We start from the raw sequence: 20,847 nt of genomic DNA on the forward strand, positions 1-20,847 counted from the left end.
CCTCAAATCTTTCCCTGGTCCTTTTGGATAAGATGCTACAAGGTGGCGAGACTGAAACAAGTTAACTGAACGGAGGCACCCGCTTATATGGCGTGCGTAAAAGTAATTCCACGGCAAGAGAGGGTTTGCAGTTAAAAGCGAGGAAATTGAAGCCAGTTTCTAGACACGGCGATAACAGTACACGTTAGGTGAGGTTATGGGGAGCGTTGTCGTGTAATTTGCATAAAAAGCTTCTTAATTAAATTGTACTGTGGTCGGCAGCAAAAGCACGCAAAACTGGTAAGGAGGTCGTGGTTATATTCAGGATTGTATTGCGCTAATCTGCATTATTGCATCTACGTCTGGATTTCTGCGTATGTAGCGTTTATTTTGATATAAATGCAGGCGGTATCTTTCGGAGATTTTTTTTTTCCTAAACCTCGAGATTATTATCATTTCCAGTTTCTGACTTGCAAGGGACGGAGTTTTCCCAATTGATTTTATTCGGTGCTAAGCTTCGAGTAACACTCTTCTCTAACGCATATATGCAGTGTCGCTGCGTAAAGCATTATTTAATGGTTAACATCAAAAACATTGTGTGGCTCTCTATATGACAATTTATGCAACACATTCAAGCGCACTTCCCCATATTGGCGTATGCAACTTCAGTATACTCTCATTTCTATTCCGCACACGGAACACGAAGACAGCGTGCAATGATACAAGAAAAAGTTGCGTATTCTGTGCGTGACGCGGAAAGACGGGTGGGCAACAACAGCGCGCACCAGACCGGTATTGGCTCAACAACTTCCCTCATATCGTAGACTCGATATTGCCAGAACCTCGGTTCGTGCATAACGAGGGCAAACAACGGCACAGATATGTCTGGAATGTTTGAGGCGACCCAGCATTTCTCTGGGTTTTTTGTCAGCACTTGGTACCGGCTTGGTCCGCAGTGTAGTGCAGGTCGGTTGCTGATTTTCGTTCCAACGAACAACCTCGCCTCCCAGCCGCAACATGGCAGTACTGCTGAAAGGTACAAATTTGAACCGGCTCTATGGCTTCTACTGCTCTCTCCCCTTTCTGATCCCAAAAATCCGGGCGGCGCATATCGCTCTGCGAGAGAGGCCCATTAATGGATTATTCCCGGAAGGGGTATACACAATAGTGTACTTCTTGGGCATAAAGGTGACCAACCTTCAGGCCGGCTGGAATACTAGAGGGCCACATATCACAACTTTGGCCATGCTTCTTCGGGCGATATTGCCCAGCTTTCCCAGCTTGGTTGAAGCTTGGAAGATGCAAAATGTGCAAGGACACGGACGAAGTAAAGAAAGCCACGGGCGCTTATTGATGACTGAAATAGTGTATTGCTGTAGCGCCACAGTACACCGAGAAAGAAGGCGGACAGCAAAAAAGCTGCAAGGAAAAGCACTGAGATACCTCACTTGGTAGCTTTTTTTTTATCACATGCTTTCATCTTTGGCACTGTGAGCTGTCTGATACTGTTGCCTTTACTGTTGCCTTAATTTATCAACGCATACTTACTGAGCTCTAGCAATAAACACTTTTGGTTGTCAGTTAGCACCCGCCTTTGTCATCTGTTCGCCCACGATGATTGCAGTTTTTCACTTTCCAAAATATTGGCAATGAAATTGATCCAATAGTAAGACGACCATCATTGATTCTTCCAAACCAGACTCTCTACAAAGTCGAAATTTTGCAGATAAATCCGAGCGCGTAAATGTTTTACCGGAATGTATTTTTCGGTGTGTTATTCTTTTATTTACCCCAAACTCAGACTTCTGCACTTATATCCTGCAAACTTGCGTAAAACGTTTACCCTCGTTCCGTTTGCCTCACCTCGGGCGCAAAACACCTCACCAACGACTTTTCTTCGTTGAGTTTTGCTCTTTCTGTGCGAGAGAAGGATACATGTCAGGTGCCAACTCTCCAGCCGGCGAACATTCCCCGCAATAGGTGAACAGCGAAACTGTGGTTAAACTATTTTTCTTTATTTTTTTCTGCCCCATCGCTTTTCACTCTCGACACAGCCTTGTATACCTATACGCTCATTATGGTGTCGGCAAAGCGATTACAATACCAGCAAAGTTATTGGCACAAAGCAGCGCTTGCTGAGCTGCCTCTGAGGCCCAGTGCGTACTCTCGACGATTACAGTTGGGGCGGTCGTGTACACAAGGACCCTGCCTGCTTGTTCCTTCGCGCACTTTTGTCGTGTAACTGCAGTCGTCTTTTATAGAGCCAGGCAATGTAAAGTTTTTTCACCACACGCTGGACTGCGTCAGTACTACATTTAGTTACTCGAGGCTCTAGAAGCGAACGCATGAAGGACGATATTAAAATACTCTTAAAAGAGGAACCATTAATGAAGCTTGACTGCGCCCCCACCCATATCCCCAAACATATCACTTGAAACGCGAACGCTAAAAAAATAAATGGGAATCCCAAAACGGACGGAAGGTGAACTAGCCGTCTAGTGGCAGTGTCACTGTTCTTGCCAGTAGTCGCCCGCCGACCACGCCTCTGCTCTCTCTCTGTCTTTTATTTCCGTCTCGAATGCCAGAAAAAAAAAAAAGCTTTCTTGGATTTCCTGGAGTTACTCAGAATTTCAGTTCCCTCTTACGCCATTTTTCCGCTTGAGTGCACAATCTTAGGCCATTGCGGGCTTGAGCTTTAAAAGCGCTCAAAGCATTGATAGACGTCGACCAAAAAAGAGTAAGTGAAGGCAGGGGACAAGACGAATGGAAATAAATGCAATGTGTCGCATTGAATGCATGATTATACGGTATGCTTCAACTGACATTTTCCACGCTTCAGACCTTTTTTTTCTTCGGAAGAGAAAAGCAGCGAGGAAAAAAAGGCAAATGAGAACATGATTCAAATATAGATGGCTTGTAATAAATTTTAAAGAGCCCACGAATCCAGACAATCCATTAGCTTTTTTATAGTTGGTTTTTAAGAGCTTTCAAACAGTCCACCTGCCAACAACGTGCATATCGCTGGAAGCAGAAGCAAAACGTCAGAACGATGTTCAATGAGAATTTTATTCCTTGTGTGTTTATTTTCGAAATTTGTACTTGCATTCCAAAATGTGGCCAGGCAAAATAGTAAACCACAGCACAGCTAACTTAACGCATCTGAAATTTTTGGAAAAGAAGACACGAACGTACTTCGAACAGTGTTTCTTGTGAACAAAGAAAAAAAAGTGGCGTTGCCTTTTTTATTGCATAGGTGGGCGGAAAATGCTGAGAAGGCACCGCCTGACGCTTACCAATGCTTACTAAGGCTTTTCAGTATGCAAAGGACGAGTCACAAAAAAAAGGGTAAAAAAATATAGCCAAAGAAATGCGACACGATGGTTTCGCTTATATCACGCCTCTCTTCCAAGATCGCCAGCATGAACGGTCCCGCAAAGAGTTCTCACACTGCTTATCGTAATGGAATTCGAGTCGTCAAGTCGTCACCGAGCACAGCTTATACGAGAGACCATGCCGACTACTTGTCAGCTCAGGTTTTTACGCCAAGAGACATGCTCCCCGCACATACCCTTTTCAGTAGACTTTTTATGCTTTCCGATAAGAAGTCCACTGAAAGTTTTCACGAGGAGCGAAACAAAGAAACAACATCGTCCCCACGTGGTCAGCTGGAGCCTATCGCGCTCACCTGGTTCGGTCGGAGCAGCGCAGGCCAGGGCGAGCGTAATCGCGAGCAGCGCGGCGGGAACGTCGGTCCGGGCCCAGGCGCCGGACGCCCGACGCGCGGATTCCATCAGAGCGGGGGCTCCTCGGCGAGCGTTCGCGTAGTCCGCGGGAAGAGTGCAAGAACGGGCCGGCCCAGCGGGGCTGCGCGATGAGGACGGCTGCGCCGCTTGGCCCGCTGCTGGCGGCGCTGCCGGCCCGGACGAGCGGCCCGCCGACAGATGGCGGCCAGCGCTTGCGCCCCGGGCCCAGCTTCGACCCAGGGAACCGTGCATACAGGCCTGCACGCCCCTCAGTGATAAGGGCACGTGCGCGTCAGATGCGCGCGTTTTGAAGCGTGGCTCGAGCCGGCGCGTGCTGCGCGCCCGTGTAGCGCCAAAAGTAACACGGTAGCGGAAGCAAGTTTTCTAGGCTTACTGCTCTCTACACACACCCTTGGTCAAAAGACTTCAGGTCTCATCGTTTGCTTTTAAGCTACGTTGAAGAACACTTGTGGCATCCATCAAGCTCTAAGTCACTCCTCAAAGGGGAAAAACCCCTCGTGCCCGCCTTCGCGGATCCTTTGACTTTAGAAATCCCGTAAGTCTTCGGTAAAAAGTTGAAAAGCCAGACATGTACTTTGGAGGCTTTCCATTCAGCATGGATCTCGAAGTGAAGTCTTCTAGTGATTACTTGGATTTCGTGGATAGGAGTTTCAGAGAAGCTCTACAGGGAGGATGCGCACCACGTTCTACGTGTGGAGCCCTGAAGACAAAGGATCTGACCCTTTCAGGATTAAGCATGAGGCGGGGAGAGATTTGAATGCGCTGAATATTTTGCTGGCGTCTCGACATTCGAAATGTTGGCATGCTTTTCAGTTTCATCCTCACCGGAAGACCGGAGAACCACCATCTAAGTCTGCATTTATGCTCCAGTCCAAGTCTAATTCTAAACCAACCAGGCCACAGGCTTCAAATCTGCTTTAATAGCAATTTTCGTCTTACTGGAAATGCCCGAATAGCGCGTGCTCAGACAAAATAGCATACTGCGCAAAAAAGAATGCTGTCGCGATAAAAAATGGTTTGGTTTGGTTTGTGGGGTTTAACGTCCCAAAGCGACTAAGGCTATGAGAGACGCCGTAGTGGAGGGTTCCGGAAATTTCGACCACCTGGGGTTCTTTAACGTGCACTGACATCGCACAGTACACGGGCCTCTAGAATTTCTCCTCCAAAGAAATTCTAGCCGCCGCGGCCGGGATCGAACCCGCGTCTTTCGGGACAGCAGCCGAGCACCATAACCGCTGAGCCACCGCGGCGGCCGATAGAAAATGGCTGAGGCTTAACTTGGTTAAGCCTGGGAATGCGAAGCATCATCGTGTCGCGTAATTTGGAGGCGCACAACCACAGCGACGGCGCGAGGTGGGCCCCCGTTTCTCCACTGTCGTGACGTCATCAAGTCACCTGGTGTGATGTCATGTATCACGTGATTTGGAGGCGCACAACCACAGCGACGGCGCGAGATGGGCCCCCGTTTCTCCACTGTCGTGATGTCATCGTGTCACGTGGTGTGACGTCGTGTCACGTGATTTGGAGGCGCACAACCACAGCGACGGCGCGAGGTGGGCCCCCGTTTCTCCACTGTCGTGACGTCATCGTGTCACGTGGTGTGACGTCACGTATCACGTGATTTGGAGGCGCATAACCACGGTGAAGGGCTGAAGTGGTAGCTAAAGTAGTATGCTTCGCATAAAAGAAAAAAGGAACAAGCTCGCCAGCGCTTCTGATGAGTAGCGCCTTCCGGAACGCATGCAACTTCGGAGCTGGGAAGCATTCTCCAAGTAAACAATTAATGCCCATTAGACCCGTGGTATGATGAACTCTAGCTCGTCCACATAGTGCTTTTCCAGCTGTCGCACTTGCTTTGAACGCTTCTGCTATGCATGAGGGGGTGACAAATGTGGTCCCGTTTTTGCAAGGTTACGACGAAACTTTGTTATGGGAGAAGTGTACCGGCACGGACTTGAGTATCGTGTCGCGCAGCCCGTTTGCGGTCAACGTGCCGAGAGCATTCGCCCTAACCCCGACCCCCTGCACGCTGGTGGATCTTGCCTTCAGCGTTCCGAGCACGACACTCCGCCTCGGCTACATCTATGGCCCTCCCGCAACGCGTCAGATGTGCCCCGTGTACGATGTTGGCTTTATCATAACTGCTGAGGTTGCTACTGCGCCATGCAGTTGTTTCAGATGTTGAGCGGAGTTTCTGGGTGCTTGGCGGTGTCTGGCTCTCACCGCGCGCTCCACACGATGACAACAAAATTAGCGCGAGCCAGCCGCGAGACACGGGTTGTGTGCACGAGGTGGTCATGTGATCGCCGAAGCTCAATGCTGGCAGCAGCTACTACTACGCAGAGGCCATTCTAAAAGGCCAGAAATGATATGAAAGGTGCGTTTGCTTAGCTGCAAGGTTATGAAGGAAATAAACCTTACACAGTGTTCCTTCCCTTGAAACTTATAATCTGCCAAAAAAGGAGAAAAGAAAGAAAACGAAAGCTTCAGAAACAAAAAGCCTAATCTTAAACAAAAGATGCTCGAGATGCGTTAACACACAGCACTGTACGCGTTTTCTTTTCTTTTTTGTAGTAAAAGGCATATAGCGCAGCGGCGAAATACGTTCGGTCGAAATTTTTTACACGCAGGTGAAGGCGCATACACGAAAAGGAAGCGCGCACTAAAACTGTCTGGCGGGAGCTAGAGACCTAATTCTGAGACTGTTTATTTTTAGGTTGGATTAAAAAAGTGACTCAAAAACTCAGAAGCTCTATACAATGGTTTAACAGTTGCTGATCACAGACTTGTTCCCAATTAAATGTCAGAGCTCACTCCCTTTGCGTGAGGACCTCTGGAGACGAGACCGAAAATCTGTGAAGGATGACTCCCTCCTGATAAAAATTATCCTTACTTAATACAAGAAGAAAATGAATTGAAGGGCTACTTTCTGTGAAAAGTAACAATTTACTGACGTAGTTTTAATGTGCACTTTACGGCGCGTGTTCTTCGACATGGCTTCTGTACGGATTTTATACCGTTTTTTCTAAGACCTTCTGACGCCAGTATGAAAATCTGGCACCTAATTGGAGACTGAAGTTAAATACGTTCAATAATTTGGCGCCGCAGACTAAGCTGTTACACTGCTACTTTACCAAGCTTCGCTTGCTACTTTGCTCTAATCCATACTCAATGAGGGGAAAAAAATGGCACTGTGGAAATTTTGACATATTTTGCAAGATCTGGTACGGGCGACCTTTTACTAATGAGAATTAAAATTCACAAACAGCCGGTGTGCATTCTTCCTTATATATAAGCTCAATTTTTATGTTGATTCCCTTTTTTGGGAGAGCCTGTAGAGGCCGCTTTGAGTATTAAAGAAGTTGTCTGACAAGTTCGAGGATTGCGACATGAATAAAGGCGCGCTCTACTCCCGTCAAGAACATCTGCCTGAAACCAAAACATTGTTAGCGTACGATCTATTGTAGCTGCAGCTGTTTGGTTCCGGTGATTAAACGTCGGGCCACAAACCACAACCTTCCAACTACAAGCGCGACGAATCGTCGAGTATACCAATCCCTGAGAGCGCAAACATACAGTTCCCAAAGAAAGCCAATGGCGCCTTCAGGACGGGTGAGCACCGGGCAGTGAAGCACCTGTAATCCCCCGCACAGACCTTTGGGGCAGCCGACAGCGCAGAATAGGCGTCAACGTGAAAGCACGCCTTGCCTGTGAGCACCAAACCCAGCATGTGAGGAGACTGACCACTAAACTGCTCCGTATGAGTTGCGTCAATAACAAGTGGGATCTACGCGCTGTGAACGTGGCCAAGTAATGTAATGAGGTCGGGTCTGTGTGCGCTTGCTGGTTTACCCACCATCTGGTGTGTTGGTACCTACACCGCTTGCTCTTCCATGGTCCTCGCGCACCCACGCATCTGCAAAGGGGACTCCACAGGTAGCGCTGGCACGGCTGTTGTCTTCATAGTGTTGGGTATAGATAAAGATACCTACTCTTTGGTGCACGGCGTAAATGAACAGCGTCGTACGTCGTAAAAGAAAACTGCCCTTTTGTTCTGCTAGCCCGTGGGAATGTTAATTCCGGTATTCTCGCTCGATCATACGTGGACCGCAGAGTGCGAGCTCTCGAGAAGGCAACATCAAAGGTCCTGGGATGCAAGGGGCCTTTTAAAGTGGGACTTGTCGCTTGGGGTATTGCAAAGCGACCGCCATTACTTCTTCACACCTTCAGACGGCGAGAAGTCTGGCAGTTTCTTTGGTTTCTGTGATGGAAAAGCATATTGTTTCAGCGACGCCGAGGCTTAGAGGCCGACATGACCACCCATCTATGTTTGCTTAACCTGGACGTTAGAACCTGCAGGTAGCAAAGGCGCGGAAGTTCTTTCATTTCATTTCATTTATTTTTCCCTTAAAGGCCCGAGGGCATTACATAAGGGGGGAGGAAACTCAAGATCTGTACGAACAAGACAAGAACACTACAAAGAAAGAAAAAAAACATTGAAAAGGAATAGAAATGTACAACAGGTAAGGGCCGTCGAAAAGGTTATACAATATGTAACAAGTCAAAAAAAAATTAACACATGAGTAAACAAAGGCTAAGGAATGAAAAAAAGCAAGGACACTTGTCTGTATCAAGCACAACATATAATTGAAAAGATTGCACTCACGAAAAATGGTCCTTTAGTATTTCACGGAATGATTTGCGATTAGTGCATGATACAATGGTGTTTGGCAGGGCATTCCATAGAGCTATTGCGTGCGGGAAAAAAGAAGAACTGAGTGCTAACGTGCGACAGTTGATGCGAGCGATGCTATGATTGTGGTTCAAGCGGCTAGACGTCCTATGGGGGGGTTCTAGTTTTGCGTGGCGTGAGCGCGGATGATAATAGAAATGATGCAGAAGACAGAGGCGAGATATGATGCGGCGTGACACGAGCGATGGAATGGAGACGGACTGTTTCAGTGCAGTGATGCTGGTTTTTCTTGAATAAGAAGATGTTATAAAGCGGATGGCGCGGTTCTGTACGGCTTCGAGGTCTGCGGCGAGATAAGCTTGTGATGGATGCCAAATGGATGACGCATATTCTAATTTCGGGCGAATGAATGTCATGTATGCTAGTTTCTTTATTTCAGGGGATGCGTCCTTCAAGTTACGTCGTAAGTAGCCGAGTGTGCGTGAGGCTTCTGCGCAAATGTTTTGAATGTGGGTTACCCATGATAGTGATGGTGTTAGGTGGAGGCCGAGATATTTGTATGATAATGTGGGGTCGACAAGAAGTGAGCCAATGCTGTACTGATGCGGATTCATAGTGCGTTTTCTCGTGAAAGACATAGATTTGCACTTGCTAATGTTTAAGGAAAGGAGGGACGTATTACACCATGAGGCGAGTGTGTTAAGATCGGTTTGAAGTAAAGATGAATCATTGGTCGCCTCAATAACTCTGTATATGACGCAATCATCTGCAAAAAGCCGTAAATTAGAGTTTATGTTACAAGGGAGATCATTAATGTAAATGAGGAATAGAAGCGGTGAAAGGCCGGCGCCTTGAGGGACCCCTGATGTTACGCTGGTGAAGGGTGAGTGGCTATCGTTTGCGGAAGTGAACTGCTTGCGTCCTGAAAGAAAATTTTCGATCCAGTGGTTTAGGTTGGCGGGAATTCCTAGCAATGAAAGCTTTTGAAGTAAGTGGTTATGGGGGACGCGATCGAATGCTTTAGAGTAATCGAGGAATATGGCATCTACTTGAAGGTTATTGTCCATAGATTCGAGTAAGTCATGTATGAACTCGGCCAGCTGTGTTTCGCATGAAAGGTGTTTCCTAAAACCGTGCTGGTTAGGATAAAAGAAGTCGTTAGATTCTAGATGTGCCATTAGGTTCGTGGATATAATGTGCTCGAGAAGTTTGGACGGGATACTGGTTAATGATATAGGACGGTAGTTAGAGGCTGATTTGCGGTCACCTGCTTTAAAGACTGGAATGGTTTGGGCAACTTTCCAATCATCCGGGACTTCCTCCGATTGCAAAGACTGGGTGAAGATTAAGTCTAATATCTGGGACGAGGTTGATGATGTGTTTTTTAATAACTTACTGTTGATGTGGTCACACCCAGCCGAGGAAGACAGTTTAAGAGAATCAATGAGGTTGCTGATACCGTCGGGATTAATCAGTATCTTATGCATCGTAACCGGTGAAGTTTCTGGTGGAAGTGAGGTGGTAGAGTTGTGTGTGGGAGTGAAAACCGATGTGAAATATTGGTTCAGTACGGTAGCGCACTGATCTAGGTCCACTGGGTCACCATCAGTTCCCATGAGTACTATTTGGTTCGGCCGAGACCTAGGAGAGAGAATACGCCAAAATTTGTTGGGGTTGGACTGTAGGATTTTGAGAAGGTCAACTCAAAAGAATTTGTGTTTTGCCGCACACAGGCTTTCGATATAGGTTTTTGCGCACTGATAGTATTGGTTCCACCTTGCAGGGCAGTTAGACGACTTTGCTGACCGGTAGAGGCGTTTCTTTCTGTTCAGGAGGCGTTTCAAAGTCACAGTAAACCACTCATTGCTATGATCGCATGCAATATTTATTTTTGGTATGTATTTGTTTCTTAGGTTTATCATTGTTGTTTTGTATAGTTCCCAGTTATGGTTGATCGTTCGTGACGCATATGACTCACGAAAGCACTCGTGAAACCGTGCAAGTTCAAAGTTGATTGCATCAAAGTTGCCTCTTTTGTAGTCGAAGATTATCTTCTCAGTTGCGGACCTAACTTTTAGCAGTAGTGATATGGAAATGTGAAGAAGAGCGTGGTCGCTGATTCCGGGGTGAATCGTTACGCTTTTAATGTCATCAGGACTGCTCGTGAGCAATAGATCAAGAGTGTTATTCCCTCTCGTCGGAAGTGATATGGATTGATGCAGATTGAAATCAAGAGTTAGATCAAGGAATTGTTTGGGCTCACTGGATTGTGAATTACCAGGTGTGCTAAGTAGAGGCGAGTTAATATTCGGGAAGTTGAAATCGCCAAATAGAAAAATAGGTGAGTGGGGGAAGTTGTCCCTAATCTATGTTAGACTATGACAGAGTAAGTTGCTGAAGGATGGACCATAATCGGGTGGTCTATAACAAATACCAAATACAGCTTTCCCATTTGAGGTTTGAACGCAAATCCATGATAGTTCGAGTACGTCGTCGTGGCACACTAAGGATGATGACAATGTGTTTCTTACAGCTATTAGAACGCCACCCCCTCTACGGCCGCCGCGATCTCGGCGATAGATGGTGAATTTCAGATTAGTGGGAAGCAATTCATTATCGAGGATTTCTGCAGTCAACCAAGTTTCAGTTAGAATGATAATGTGGGCGTCAATGTCATCAATGAAGCTAAGAAGTTGGTCACGCTTTGGAATAAGGCTTCTTATGTTGGTGAAGGCGATTTGGATGTCGAGGTATGATGAAGGACGCTTGTTGGGAGCATGATTCGCTGCGCGTCATTCGCTACCATCGGTGTTGAGAACACGAGCGGTACATTCAATCACCGTGTCAGTGGCAGAGTTGTAAGCATAGCATTTTTTCCCAACGTACATTTTATCAAGTCGCAGTTTGAATGCACATTTTTGAGGCCGGATAAACTTCAGAAGTTTAGAACGAGCAAGACGGGTTTATCTTCTCTGACTGCGTATACCGTGTCTTTCAGTTCGGGACCACACGCCAGAATGCTTTCCTTCGTCTTAAAATGAGCTAGCTTAATGATGATTGGCCGTTGTTTATCGGTGCAGAATGCTCCTAGTCGATGCGCACGTTCTATAGAATCTGCTTCTAGTTCTACACCGAGCTCAGTAGAGCAGAGGTCTCGAACTTTTTTTTCAGATTCTTCCCAAGGTTCCTTTTCGACATCTTTAAGGCCAAAGAAAAGTAAGTTGTTTCTTCTCATACGATTGTTTGCATCAATATTGGCAGCATGAAGGGCTGCAAGCTCCCGTTTTATTTCGTTAGTTTCTTCGATTTTCACCACGTCTGAGTCTTTTTTGTGAGCGAATTCCAACAGAGAAATGCGGTTGTTTAGCTCGGATAAAAGCTTTCCATGGTTGTCTTGAGTAGCCTTAAGTTCTTTTAGTTCAGTAGACATGGCAATATGCGCGTTCTCGAGGCGTTTGAGGGTGTCTAAAACAGGCGAGTTGTCGAGTGCAGTTGGTGGGCCTGGGTTCAGCTCAACATCACCTGATAGATATAACATTAGCTGGGATAACAGGTGGGATGCTATACAGTCGCAACACATTCGCAAAGCGCTACGCCACTTGATCACATAGGGGCAAGACACCGCTACAAGGCAGCGGTTGCTAGTCTTACATTCACTGCAGTTGTTCATATAACCAACCTGAAATGTCAGTAGCGGGTTTAGCATGGTGCCACGTGCGGTGTCTTGCCCCAGGTGGTGCGCGGCAGATGGCGGTATATATACTGTGCAGGCGGGTCCGGTGATCCATGACGTCGATGAGGGGCTGGGTTGCCAGGGGAGTAGCGGTATCCGGGCTAAATTTGGAGTGTCGTCCACTACGGCGCAGAGCACACGGTCACCGACCGCGCAATTCACGCCACGAGCGGATGACGGAACTTGAGGAAAGGGGCGAAAAGCAGCAGGCAGCCAGAGCAGCAGGACCTGAAATGTCAGTAGCGAGTTGAGCATGGTGCCACGTGCGGTGTCGTGCTCCAGGTGGTGCGCGGCAGATGGCGGTATATATACTGTGCAGGCGGGTCCGGTGATCCATGACGTCGATGAGGGGCTGGGTTGCCAGGGGAGTAGCGGTATCCGGGCTAAATTTGGAGTGTCGTCCACTACGGCGCAGAGCACACGGTCACCGACCGCGCAATTCACGCCACGAGCGGATGACGGAACTTGAGGAAAGGGGCGAAAAGCAGCAGGCAGCCAGAGCAGCAGGACCTGAAATGTCAGTAGCGGGTTGAACATGGTGCCACGTGCGGTGTCGTGCCCCACAAGAGTCGTATTGAAGAGTCGCACAATAAGATGGACCAAACCACTGTCCGGATAGACGCTGCTACTCGATGCTTCCTTTTCGGGGATGACATGGCAAAGCCGTCTGCTCAATGTTCCTGTGTGATATTCACATGGCGCCTCGTTCAGATGAATGCATCTGCAGCAGCAGCAGCAGCAGCCCATCCAGTTGGCGTGCAAGGAGAAGATGTATATAGAGTGCCATAGATCGACTGAAGAGACGTCATGGAAACTGCTCGAGCGTGACGTTGGAGAAATACATGGATTCTATCTCGGGGAACTGCAGCGTGTACTCACTGCCCTTGATCCCCTCGCCCGCCCACCTGAAAACAATTTTTTGGCTTCATCTTTGACAGCAGTAACGCACTGTCATTCTCTATTGCCGCGTCTGCGCAAACCACAGTTATGTCCCAGTGAACGAGCAGAGAGGTTGCTGACAAACTTCTCCGTGTTTAATTTCAAAAATTAAGGGCCTGTGGCTAATGGCTTAGTTATATCCTAAGCCGAATTGCACTCTTAGTGGCAGGCATTGTTGTATCCAAAGTGAACTTAAATCCGTACAACTTGCATCAGTCGGCACGCTCGAAACCAGCTAATTAAGGTCCATATCCAAACAATGCCATGAGTCTACTCTCGCCAAGTCGTGCCACGATGCCGTGCAGTTAAGTTTTAATAAGCCAGCTCAACGATTGCCTTCAGTCCGATTGCCTTTGATTGCCTACAAATGCTTTCGCATTAATAAGGAACATGCAAAGCAGTTTGTGAACTTCTGCATCGGCGTCGCTTATGATAATCTATTGACCTGCGGGAAGGCCTATACAGGCCAAACGGGATGTTCCATTCATGACCGTGCTGGGTAACTTTTGATATCGCTAACGAGTGAAGGAGGAGAGCACTTCTCTGAGCGTTGTGCCCGCAACAGAGGGTGTGAGCCACGATTCCGTGAGGTAAAAAATTTAGGCAGAAGTTATGACGGAACAGCACGGGGGTGCTAAAGAGTACCGCATAAGAAAAAGACGGAGTGAATTTATCGGCGATATGTCTTTAGCGCCTTCTTTGTCTCAAATACAGTTCCTCAACCGTGCCGCGCGAATGTGGGTTAGTTGTAAAATTTCTTTCTGCGCACGCCTTGTTGTTTCTCTGTATTTGCTGGCCTGGTCGGTAAATAAAACCAGTGAAAGTTGGTGCTTGTCGCTTGTACTTCTTTCATCTCCGTGTTTGTCGTTTCAGTGTTTGATACCAGTTTCTAAGCAACGAACGATATAGGTCACCTGAAAGTTTCATTCAGCTGTTTCCAGAAGTACAGAGATCTTAAGTAAATGGGATTAAGAAGAACTACATCCTCAAAGCCGGCGGAGATACCTTCACCTAAGAGGTGAAAGCGCAGCTGTGTGGCGGCATAATACTTGAGCGGCACGTAATGCGCACACAAAGCACAGCAAATCGCTCGACAAGTTGGAACGCAAGTTTTACAAAAAGATTCATTCGGAACTGCACGCGTTTAAGACACCGAACAAATTTCAATGTGTTCTTCGATCTCTTCTGCGACTACCAACTAAGAAGGATCCTTTGTAATATCTGGCCCTAAAAAGGAAAAAAGCAAGGTTCCAGGTATTCTGTCACCGACGAGAGAGGGCAACTGAATAAAGGAACGCCACTGAGGTTAACCAGATGTCCATCCAATTTGCTGCCCTATTATACTGGAAGGGGACACGAGAGGTGAAAAGCAAAAAGAAAGAAAAGAAAGCCTCAGTCGACACATGCGCGCACAAAAATCCATGGAGCACTGTCAAAGGCATTAGGAAAGGCAGGTTTCCTTGAGAAAACACAGCACAGCCCTCAGGGCCTTGTGAGCCAATGACCGGTGAGCTCTATGTTCAAGACTCGTTTGCTCAGACATTGGCTGGTCCTCCGGACGTCTCAATGCCGTTGAGACCGACCGTCTTTCAGAGCAGTACCGGGGGCGCTGGCCACGAATGTGGGCATTCGCCTCTTCGAAGCCGCAGGCGTCGCATGCAGGACAATCAGCTATGCCGCGCCGGATAGAAGAGGCTTTCTTGAAAGATGCTCAGAAACAAGGATCTCACGAACAAATTGGTATTTTAAATCATGGAAGAGCATCAGCTCTTAAGGGATGCGAGCCACGATATTATATGTCAGTTCTTATCAGGCTTCAGTTCAGGTGGCGTGTCCTAATACATGGCTCACATCCTGCTCGCTTTTATTTTATTTATTGCAGTCTGGAAGCAAGGAGGAACAGTTGAACTCTACAGAGGCATCGAGCTTATGCGTCGGACGCAGTGCCACGTAAGCCTCGTCTTTTATATCTAAAGTTCTTCGTTGTCGGGTTTTATGTCTTTTCATATTCGGGGGGTAAAAAATCGGTTACTATTTTTCAAATTGATTATAGGACAGAAATTGGGTTTCTCGTGGAACCATTCCGAAATTCGGGTTTTTTCGAGATAAATTTAAAAACTGTAATATTAGATTTTTTTTTAAATCGCAGGATAACATTTAGGGCTATGGTTCAGGCTGGTAAGTGGCGAAAAAATGAAGTTCTCAAGGAAATATTCTGAAATCCGGCGTTTCTTTGCTAATTAATAATTGCTGGCAGTAAATTGTCTGGATCAGTTTTGAGGTATGAAAAACTTTATTCACAGAAGCTGGTCATTGACTTTTTACACGTTTTTGTTAACATACCTAATCATCTGTATGCGCAACATTTCCATACGAGACCTGTCCGGTCTTTGCTCGGCTGAGAGAGCGTTCTCTTAACATCCCAGCTGCCATTAGCTGTGCATCAAATTGTCAACACGGCGTTTGCTAGGCCTGGGTAGCGCACAGTTTCGTCGTGCGTGCCAATAGTCCCCGACTTCAATGCCTGTATTAGTGGAGTTTGCTTCCAGCAAGTACTGGTTAAAATCCTCGCGAAGCGAGTCTACATCGTCGGAGACCGAAATCAAGAGAGGTCGGTACTTATCAAACGATTAACTCAGCAGCCGCTTCTAGAACGAATTAAGAACAGCTCCCAATTTACATAACGTCAACTCGTTTTCGTCTTCGTCTGTCGGCCGCCTCTCGCCCGCGCGCCAACTGAGGCCAGAGTAGTTCCGCGGGCACTGTTGTTCTAGAAATAGGGGGAAAATCGGGTAAAACCTGATTTTTCACGAACATATTCGGGTTGCGAAAATTGGGTAGAATCGGATTTTGCCCGAAAACGGAGAGCCCTATTTACATGTTAGAGATACGATACATGCTAGTAGCTACCACTTCAAACTTTCACACGGACTGAGTACGGAAATTTTTTAAGAGTTTGTAATCAAAGGGCAACTGCATAAGTATTAGAAAACGACCAGCTTAAAGGGGTCAAATGTGTGTAACTTGAAGGTAAAGCATGCGAAGTTCTTTCGGGCTAGCATTTGAAATGGTGACGTTATGGACGATTAAAGTCGCGATGGCCTTCAAGCTTCTCCGCAGCGCACAGCGCCAGGGGGGGGGGGGGGGGGGGGGGGTACATGACGACGTCAGTGAAAGTACCGGTACATTTGCAACGCGCACACGCATACCTTGAAGGAAAAAACCCCAGCCACCGAAAGGAAGGCTGGCTGAGAGTTGTGTGCCAGCATCAAAGGAGGAACGGCTGGGTGTGGATGACGGCAGCGGTAGTTTGAAATCTTGCCTTCCGTGGCGTCGCACCGAACTTGCTCGCACTCCTCTAATGCATTGAGGAGAAGCCTAAAATTCAATCGTAGATTACGATGCTATTTTAAATGATAGAGCAAAAAAAAATTGGCATGCTTTACCTCCAGCCGATATAGATTTGAATCCTTGAATTTCAAGGAATTCTCAAAAAGCGGTGCAGTTGCCTTTTAGGAGTGTTGAGTGTCAGCCGGAAGAAATAAATAGTAAGTATTGTGGACAGATACATGAGGGTCACAGCAGTCTGAACCGACGAATACCGCACTCCCCCCCCCCCCCCCCCAAAAGAAAAAAAAATGCACAAGTAATCGTACGGAGTGATCCGAATAATCTGCTTCAGCCATATTGGTTGTATATTTCGCTTTTACTTGGAAGGCCTTCCTATCGCGTCTTTTAATTTGATTTTACCGTCGCTTTTCGTTCGCTGCTGCGTTAGCTTCGTGTGGGTGTAGCTTCTGAAGAGTAGAGGTAGGCGCAGGCTCGTAGGTGCCAGGTAAGTACATTTGCACGGGTGAATGTCCGGAAGTGCATCCACCGATCCGCTCTGATCGTATAAGGGCGGTGGGGAGAAGGCTTCGCCCAGATCACGCCGGCCTTCTCGCCGAAAGAGGACCATACTGCAAGCACAGTTAAAAAGAGAAGTGAAGACACGCAGGCATTTCGACAGGGCGAATTGAGAACTAAAAACGGCGGTCGCGTTTATGTGGAGCCGAAACGCTAGAGGCCCGTGTACTGTGCGACGCCAGTGCATGTTAAAGAACCCGAAGTGGCCGAAAATGTGCGCAGCCGTGCCCTACGGCGAGCCTCATAGCCTGAATTGCTTTGGACGTTAAAACACAAAAATGAACACAACGAAATGATGATATTTCCGAGTATATATGAGATGCACAAGGCTGAGCGATGATATTTTGCCTTTTTTGTTCTACAAGGCAGAATCACAGCTGAGTGACAGCAACCACGAGCACAGCTGAAGGACCGATTATCAGCTCGCCCGCGACACACTTTTCCGGGCACCGTTGATCCCCTGGCCCAAGCCCTCGGAGGACGGTGGGAGACTCACCCTTCGCCGCACCATAAAAGAGGTCTACCTTGAGCTCCGCCTCGACAAACGCCTTTACCCTCCCCCTCATCCATCACTCACGGTGCCGGAGTCTCGCCTTCTTCGGCACATCTAAATGAATGCAGTTATCACCCCCTTTCGTCTCTTTCTCTATCGCTATCGATCAGACCCTTCCTGTCCCAACTGCCCCTGTGTCTATGCGAACCTGGCCCATTGCCTCTTCTATTGCCCGGCTGCTCAGCAGTCGGGTTCCTACCCCCCACCTTCTTTATCTATCAACACCTGGCTCGACTGGCTTGGCGCTGAAGGGGAAGAAGAACAGCGACTTCTGGTCGCCCAGGCGGTCGACATGCTCGGCCTGTAAATTATGGCCGAATAAAGGTCTTGTACTACTACTACTATTTCGCTGAGAAGGAAAACAAAATAAACTAAAGCGCAACATTGGAAAAAATTTCAGTTGTTATTAGCATAACACTTTTATAGCGTCCGCTCACTGACATACAGGTATGCTATATTCCCGGCATACTGGCGTCCCATCCACTGACGCGAAGCTACGCCTCATCCCTCGAGAAATCTTTGTTTTTATCCTCGGAGGTACTCATTTCCTCCCCCCTCTCACCCCGGTCCGCCCAAATGTATCAAGGTTTATCTATACCGTTCAGTCGAGCTCACTCTTTCGCAACGTTCCGCTGCAGTGCTGCTTCCGTGTTATGCCTTTTCATCACAATAGAAATTACAAAGATAGGAAAATTGTGGCGACAATAAAAATAAACATGTTAATTTGTTGTAAATTGCGCATTCACCTCAAAACACCTCATTACATTGTTCGGTAGTCACTTTGTTACTTGTTGGCTTCGTACTTTTTAGCGCGACAGCGTTGAGGAGCTTGTGTCGCAGAAAATCCGACCCCGTCGCAGGCGTCGTTAGCGTCAACGGCGTCGTCGACGTCGTTGACCGTGAGCGGAAAATCCAAGAAAAATCCCCAGACAAGCAACCTAGGAGTCAGGTGGGCCACTTAGGGCACGTGACACTGCGGCCTCATTACAACATGCCCACCGGATAGTGAGCGAACTGCACACCGCGGCGGGTGGCAGTTAATGACGGGCCTCTTGGGAAGAGCAACATGGGTCGCATAAGGCCCACCGGTGGAAGCACCTGCCAACGCAGGCCAGTGCCGCATCCTTGACCGCTACACCCCTGCGCCAGGAGTGGTATGAAGACTTCCAGTGATTTATGAATGTAATGTAGAGAATGACCAATAAAGTACATATGGACGTAAACCCATTAAGCTATCGCTTCATACCCTTAAGGCGGAGCTTAAGTGGTCCCTCCACTTTTTGCCTGCATTGTGTGACACCCTTGTATGCTATACTTTTTCTTCGTTTACTTTGCAGATTCATTGAATTGCTTAGCTACTTAATTTCTTGCTTCTGCATTTTGTCGCCCATATACTTTCGAACACAACATGCCTCAGATTTTTTCTGATTTTGATATCATGATGTTAAATCTTTAAAGTTTTTTTTTCTTTTTTTCCGTACTCTTGTTTCTATCGTCTGCAATCTTTTCATGATGTGCTAATACACACATGTGTTTGGGAATTGGTTCACCACGCTAAGTGGGTCGTATTATTCTTATGCATTGCATCTATAGTGCAATTCCCGTCTGCTACCATGTTAATAATACCTGGTCCTTTTTCAAGCCACATATGTGCATTTCAGACCGGGAATCCATCCAGTGACAACTGGAAAATAAAATCTCAATCTGGAAAAGCACTCGTCCGAACCAGGCATTGCTGAAAATCAAATATCCCAAGATCTTTGGCTTTCCGTAGGGGCAAAGAAATGAGCGATATATTTGTAGTGCAACTCTGTGCCTTTCCCTCCTGTTGTTCCTCTTTTTCTTTCTCTTCCCATTTGCATGAACAGCGATTGTATACAACCAGAGAACAGACGCAAAAACAGCTAGCCCTCAAATAAAAAAAAATATATCAGGAACACGTAAGTCAATTGATATTTTTAGTTCGTTTTGAGAGCGTTTATTCTCCTCCCAACAAGCCCGATCTAATGATGTGCGAGAACAAGCTTCTTGCACGAGGCGACTGGGGTACAAATAAAGTTCTTGATTTTAGAATGAGATAAAACGCAGTTTCCTGCTGCAAAGCAAACGATGTCAGGAAAAACAAAGAGAACACAGAACTCAGCCACGTGTAAGCGGTGTCGTACAAGATAGCACGTGCTGGCTCTAGCTACGATAACAGTGGGAAACGGGCTCAATGAAGCGCTGAAAGCTTCCATACTCTGGGTCAAAACAAAGGATTTCAACAATAATAGATATGAACCTTTGATGTAGCTCTCAATAATGCAAGCTCTAGCCGCGCTTTCGGGAAAAAATAAAAAAGGGCGGGGGGAGGGGGGAAGGAAGACATGTTTGAGAGTCAAGAATTCAAGGAGTGCCGGGCCTTTGTTCAGGAGAACACGAGGCTCAATGCACTTAAAGAGAAACGGATGAGTCACCGTGCTTTCAAGTGATCACTACAAACAAAAGGGGAGACCAGCGCAAGCGCGCGGCTCAAGTCCAAGCGTGGCGGCGGGGGTAAATCGCATGTTCTGGAGCTGCTGTCACGCGCGTAAGTACGTACACGAATTCAAATCAGAGATTTTTCGAATTCTTCATTGTTGTTTCAGGTTTTGATGCCATCTGACACAACGTGGACTTTTGCGCCATGCATGAAGAAGACACGCGTGCCAGATTTAATAACAAAACATAACGGCGCTTCACTATGTTGGATGTCTTGCGACAATAGCGAGAATGAAGTAGACGAGAAAACTACGTGAGCGCAATCATATATAGTCTGGGCTTGCTGTCAGCGTACGCAGCTACAGGCCTCCGATTTAAATTTCAAACCACCAAATTACTCGGTAAATTTTAAACCACCAAATCGCATAATGACGCCAGAGGACGTATCTTTGCAAGTCATTTCAGTCTTGTAATTAGGTATTGAGAAGGACTTGGGTTCGCGCTTATTCGCTAGCTATTGGATATACCTTCCCGTGGGCTGTATATAGTAACACTTCACGTAGCCTAGAAAGGGACGGGCAAATTATTCAAGCACATATAAACGTGTTGTCCGTCTCTGAAACACACGTTAAGTGTTATCACAAAGCGCACGGAAGTACATTCAGTATGTCTACATTTACCTTACTGCTCCCAGTGCGCTGAAATTTTCCACAATATATCTCCACTGCTGCGACGTCATATGTAATGTGACCGCGGAGTGGCCAGCCGTGAATGACTAAGCCTTCACGTGCGTAAGAAAACCCCGAAATGCGGAATGTAT

The 20,847-nt window shown here is 47.1% G+C and overlaps 1 protein-coding gene across 1 annotated transcript in view; it reads right to left on the minus strand.

Moving 5' to 3' along the window:
* Positions 1-3,814, minus strand: part of LOC149351446 (nephrin-like) — a 389,383-nt gene extending 385,569 nt beyond the window's left edge. The window contains exon 1 of the mRNA XM_089577024.1: positions 3,665-3,814. Within this exon, the coding sequence (XP_089433150.1) occupies positions 3,665-3,770 (106 nt within the window). The 5' untranslated portion in view covers positions 3,771-3,814. The remainder of the gene's footprint in view (positions 1-3,664) is intronic.
* Positions 3,815-20,847: the final 17,033 nt, after the last annotated feature.

Source organism: Amblyomma mixtum, chromosome 3 (genome assembly GCF_055824585.1).
Source record: "Amblyomma mixtum isolate Tamu chromosome 3, ASM5582458v1, whole genome shotgun sequence".
In the NCBI taxonomy this organism is placed as follows: Eukaryota; Metazoa; Arthropoda; class Arachnida; order Ixodida; family Ixodidae; genus Amblyomma; species Amblyomma mixtum.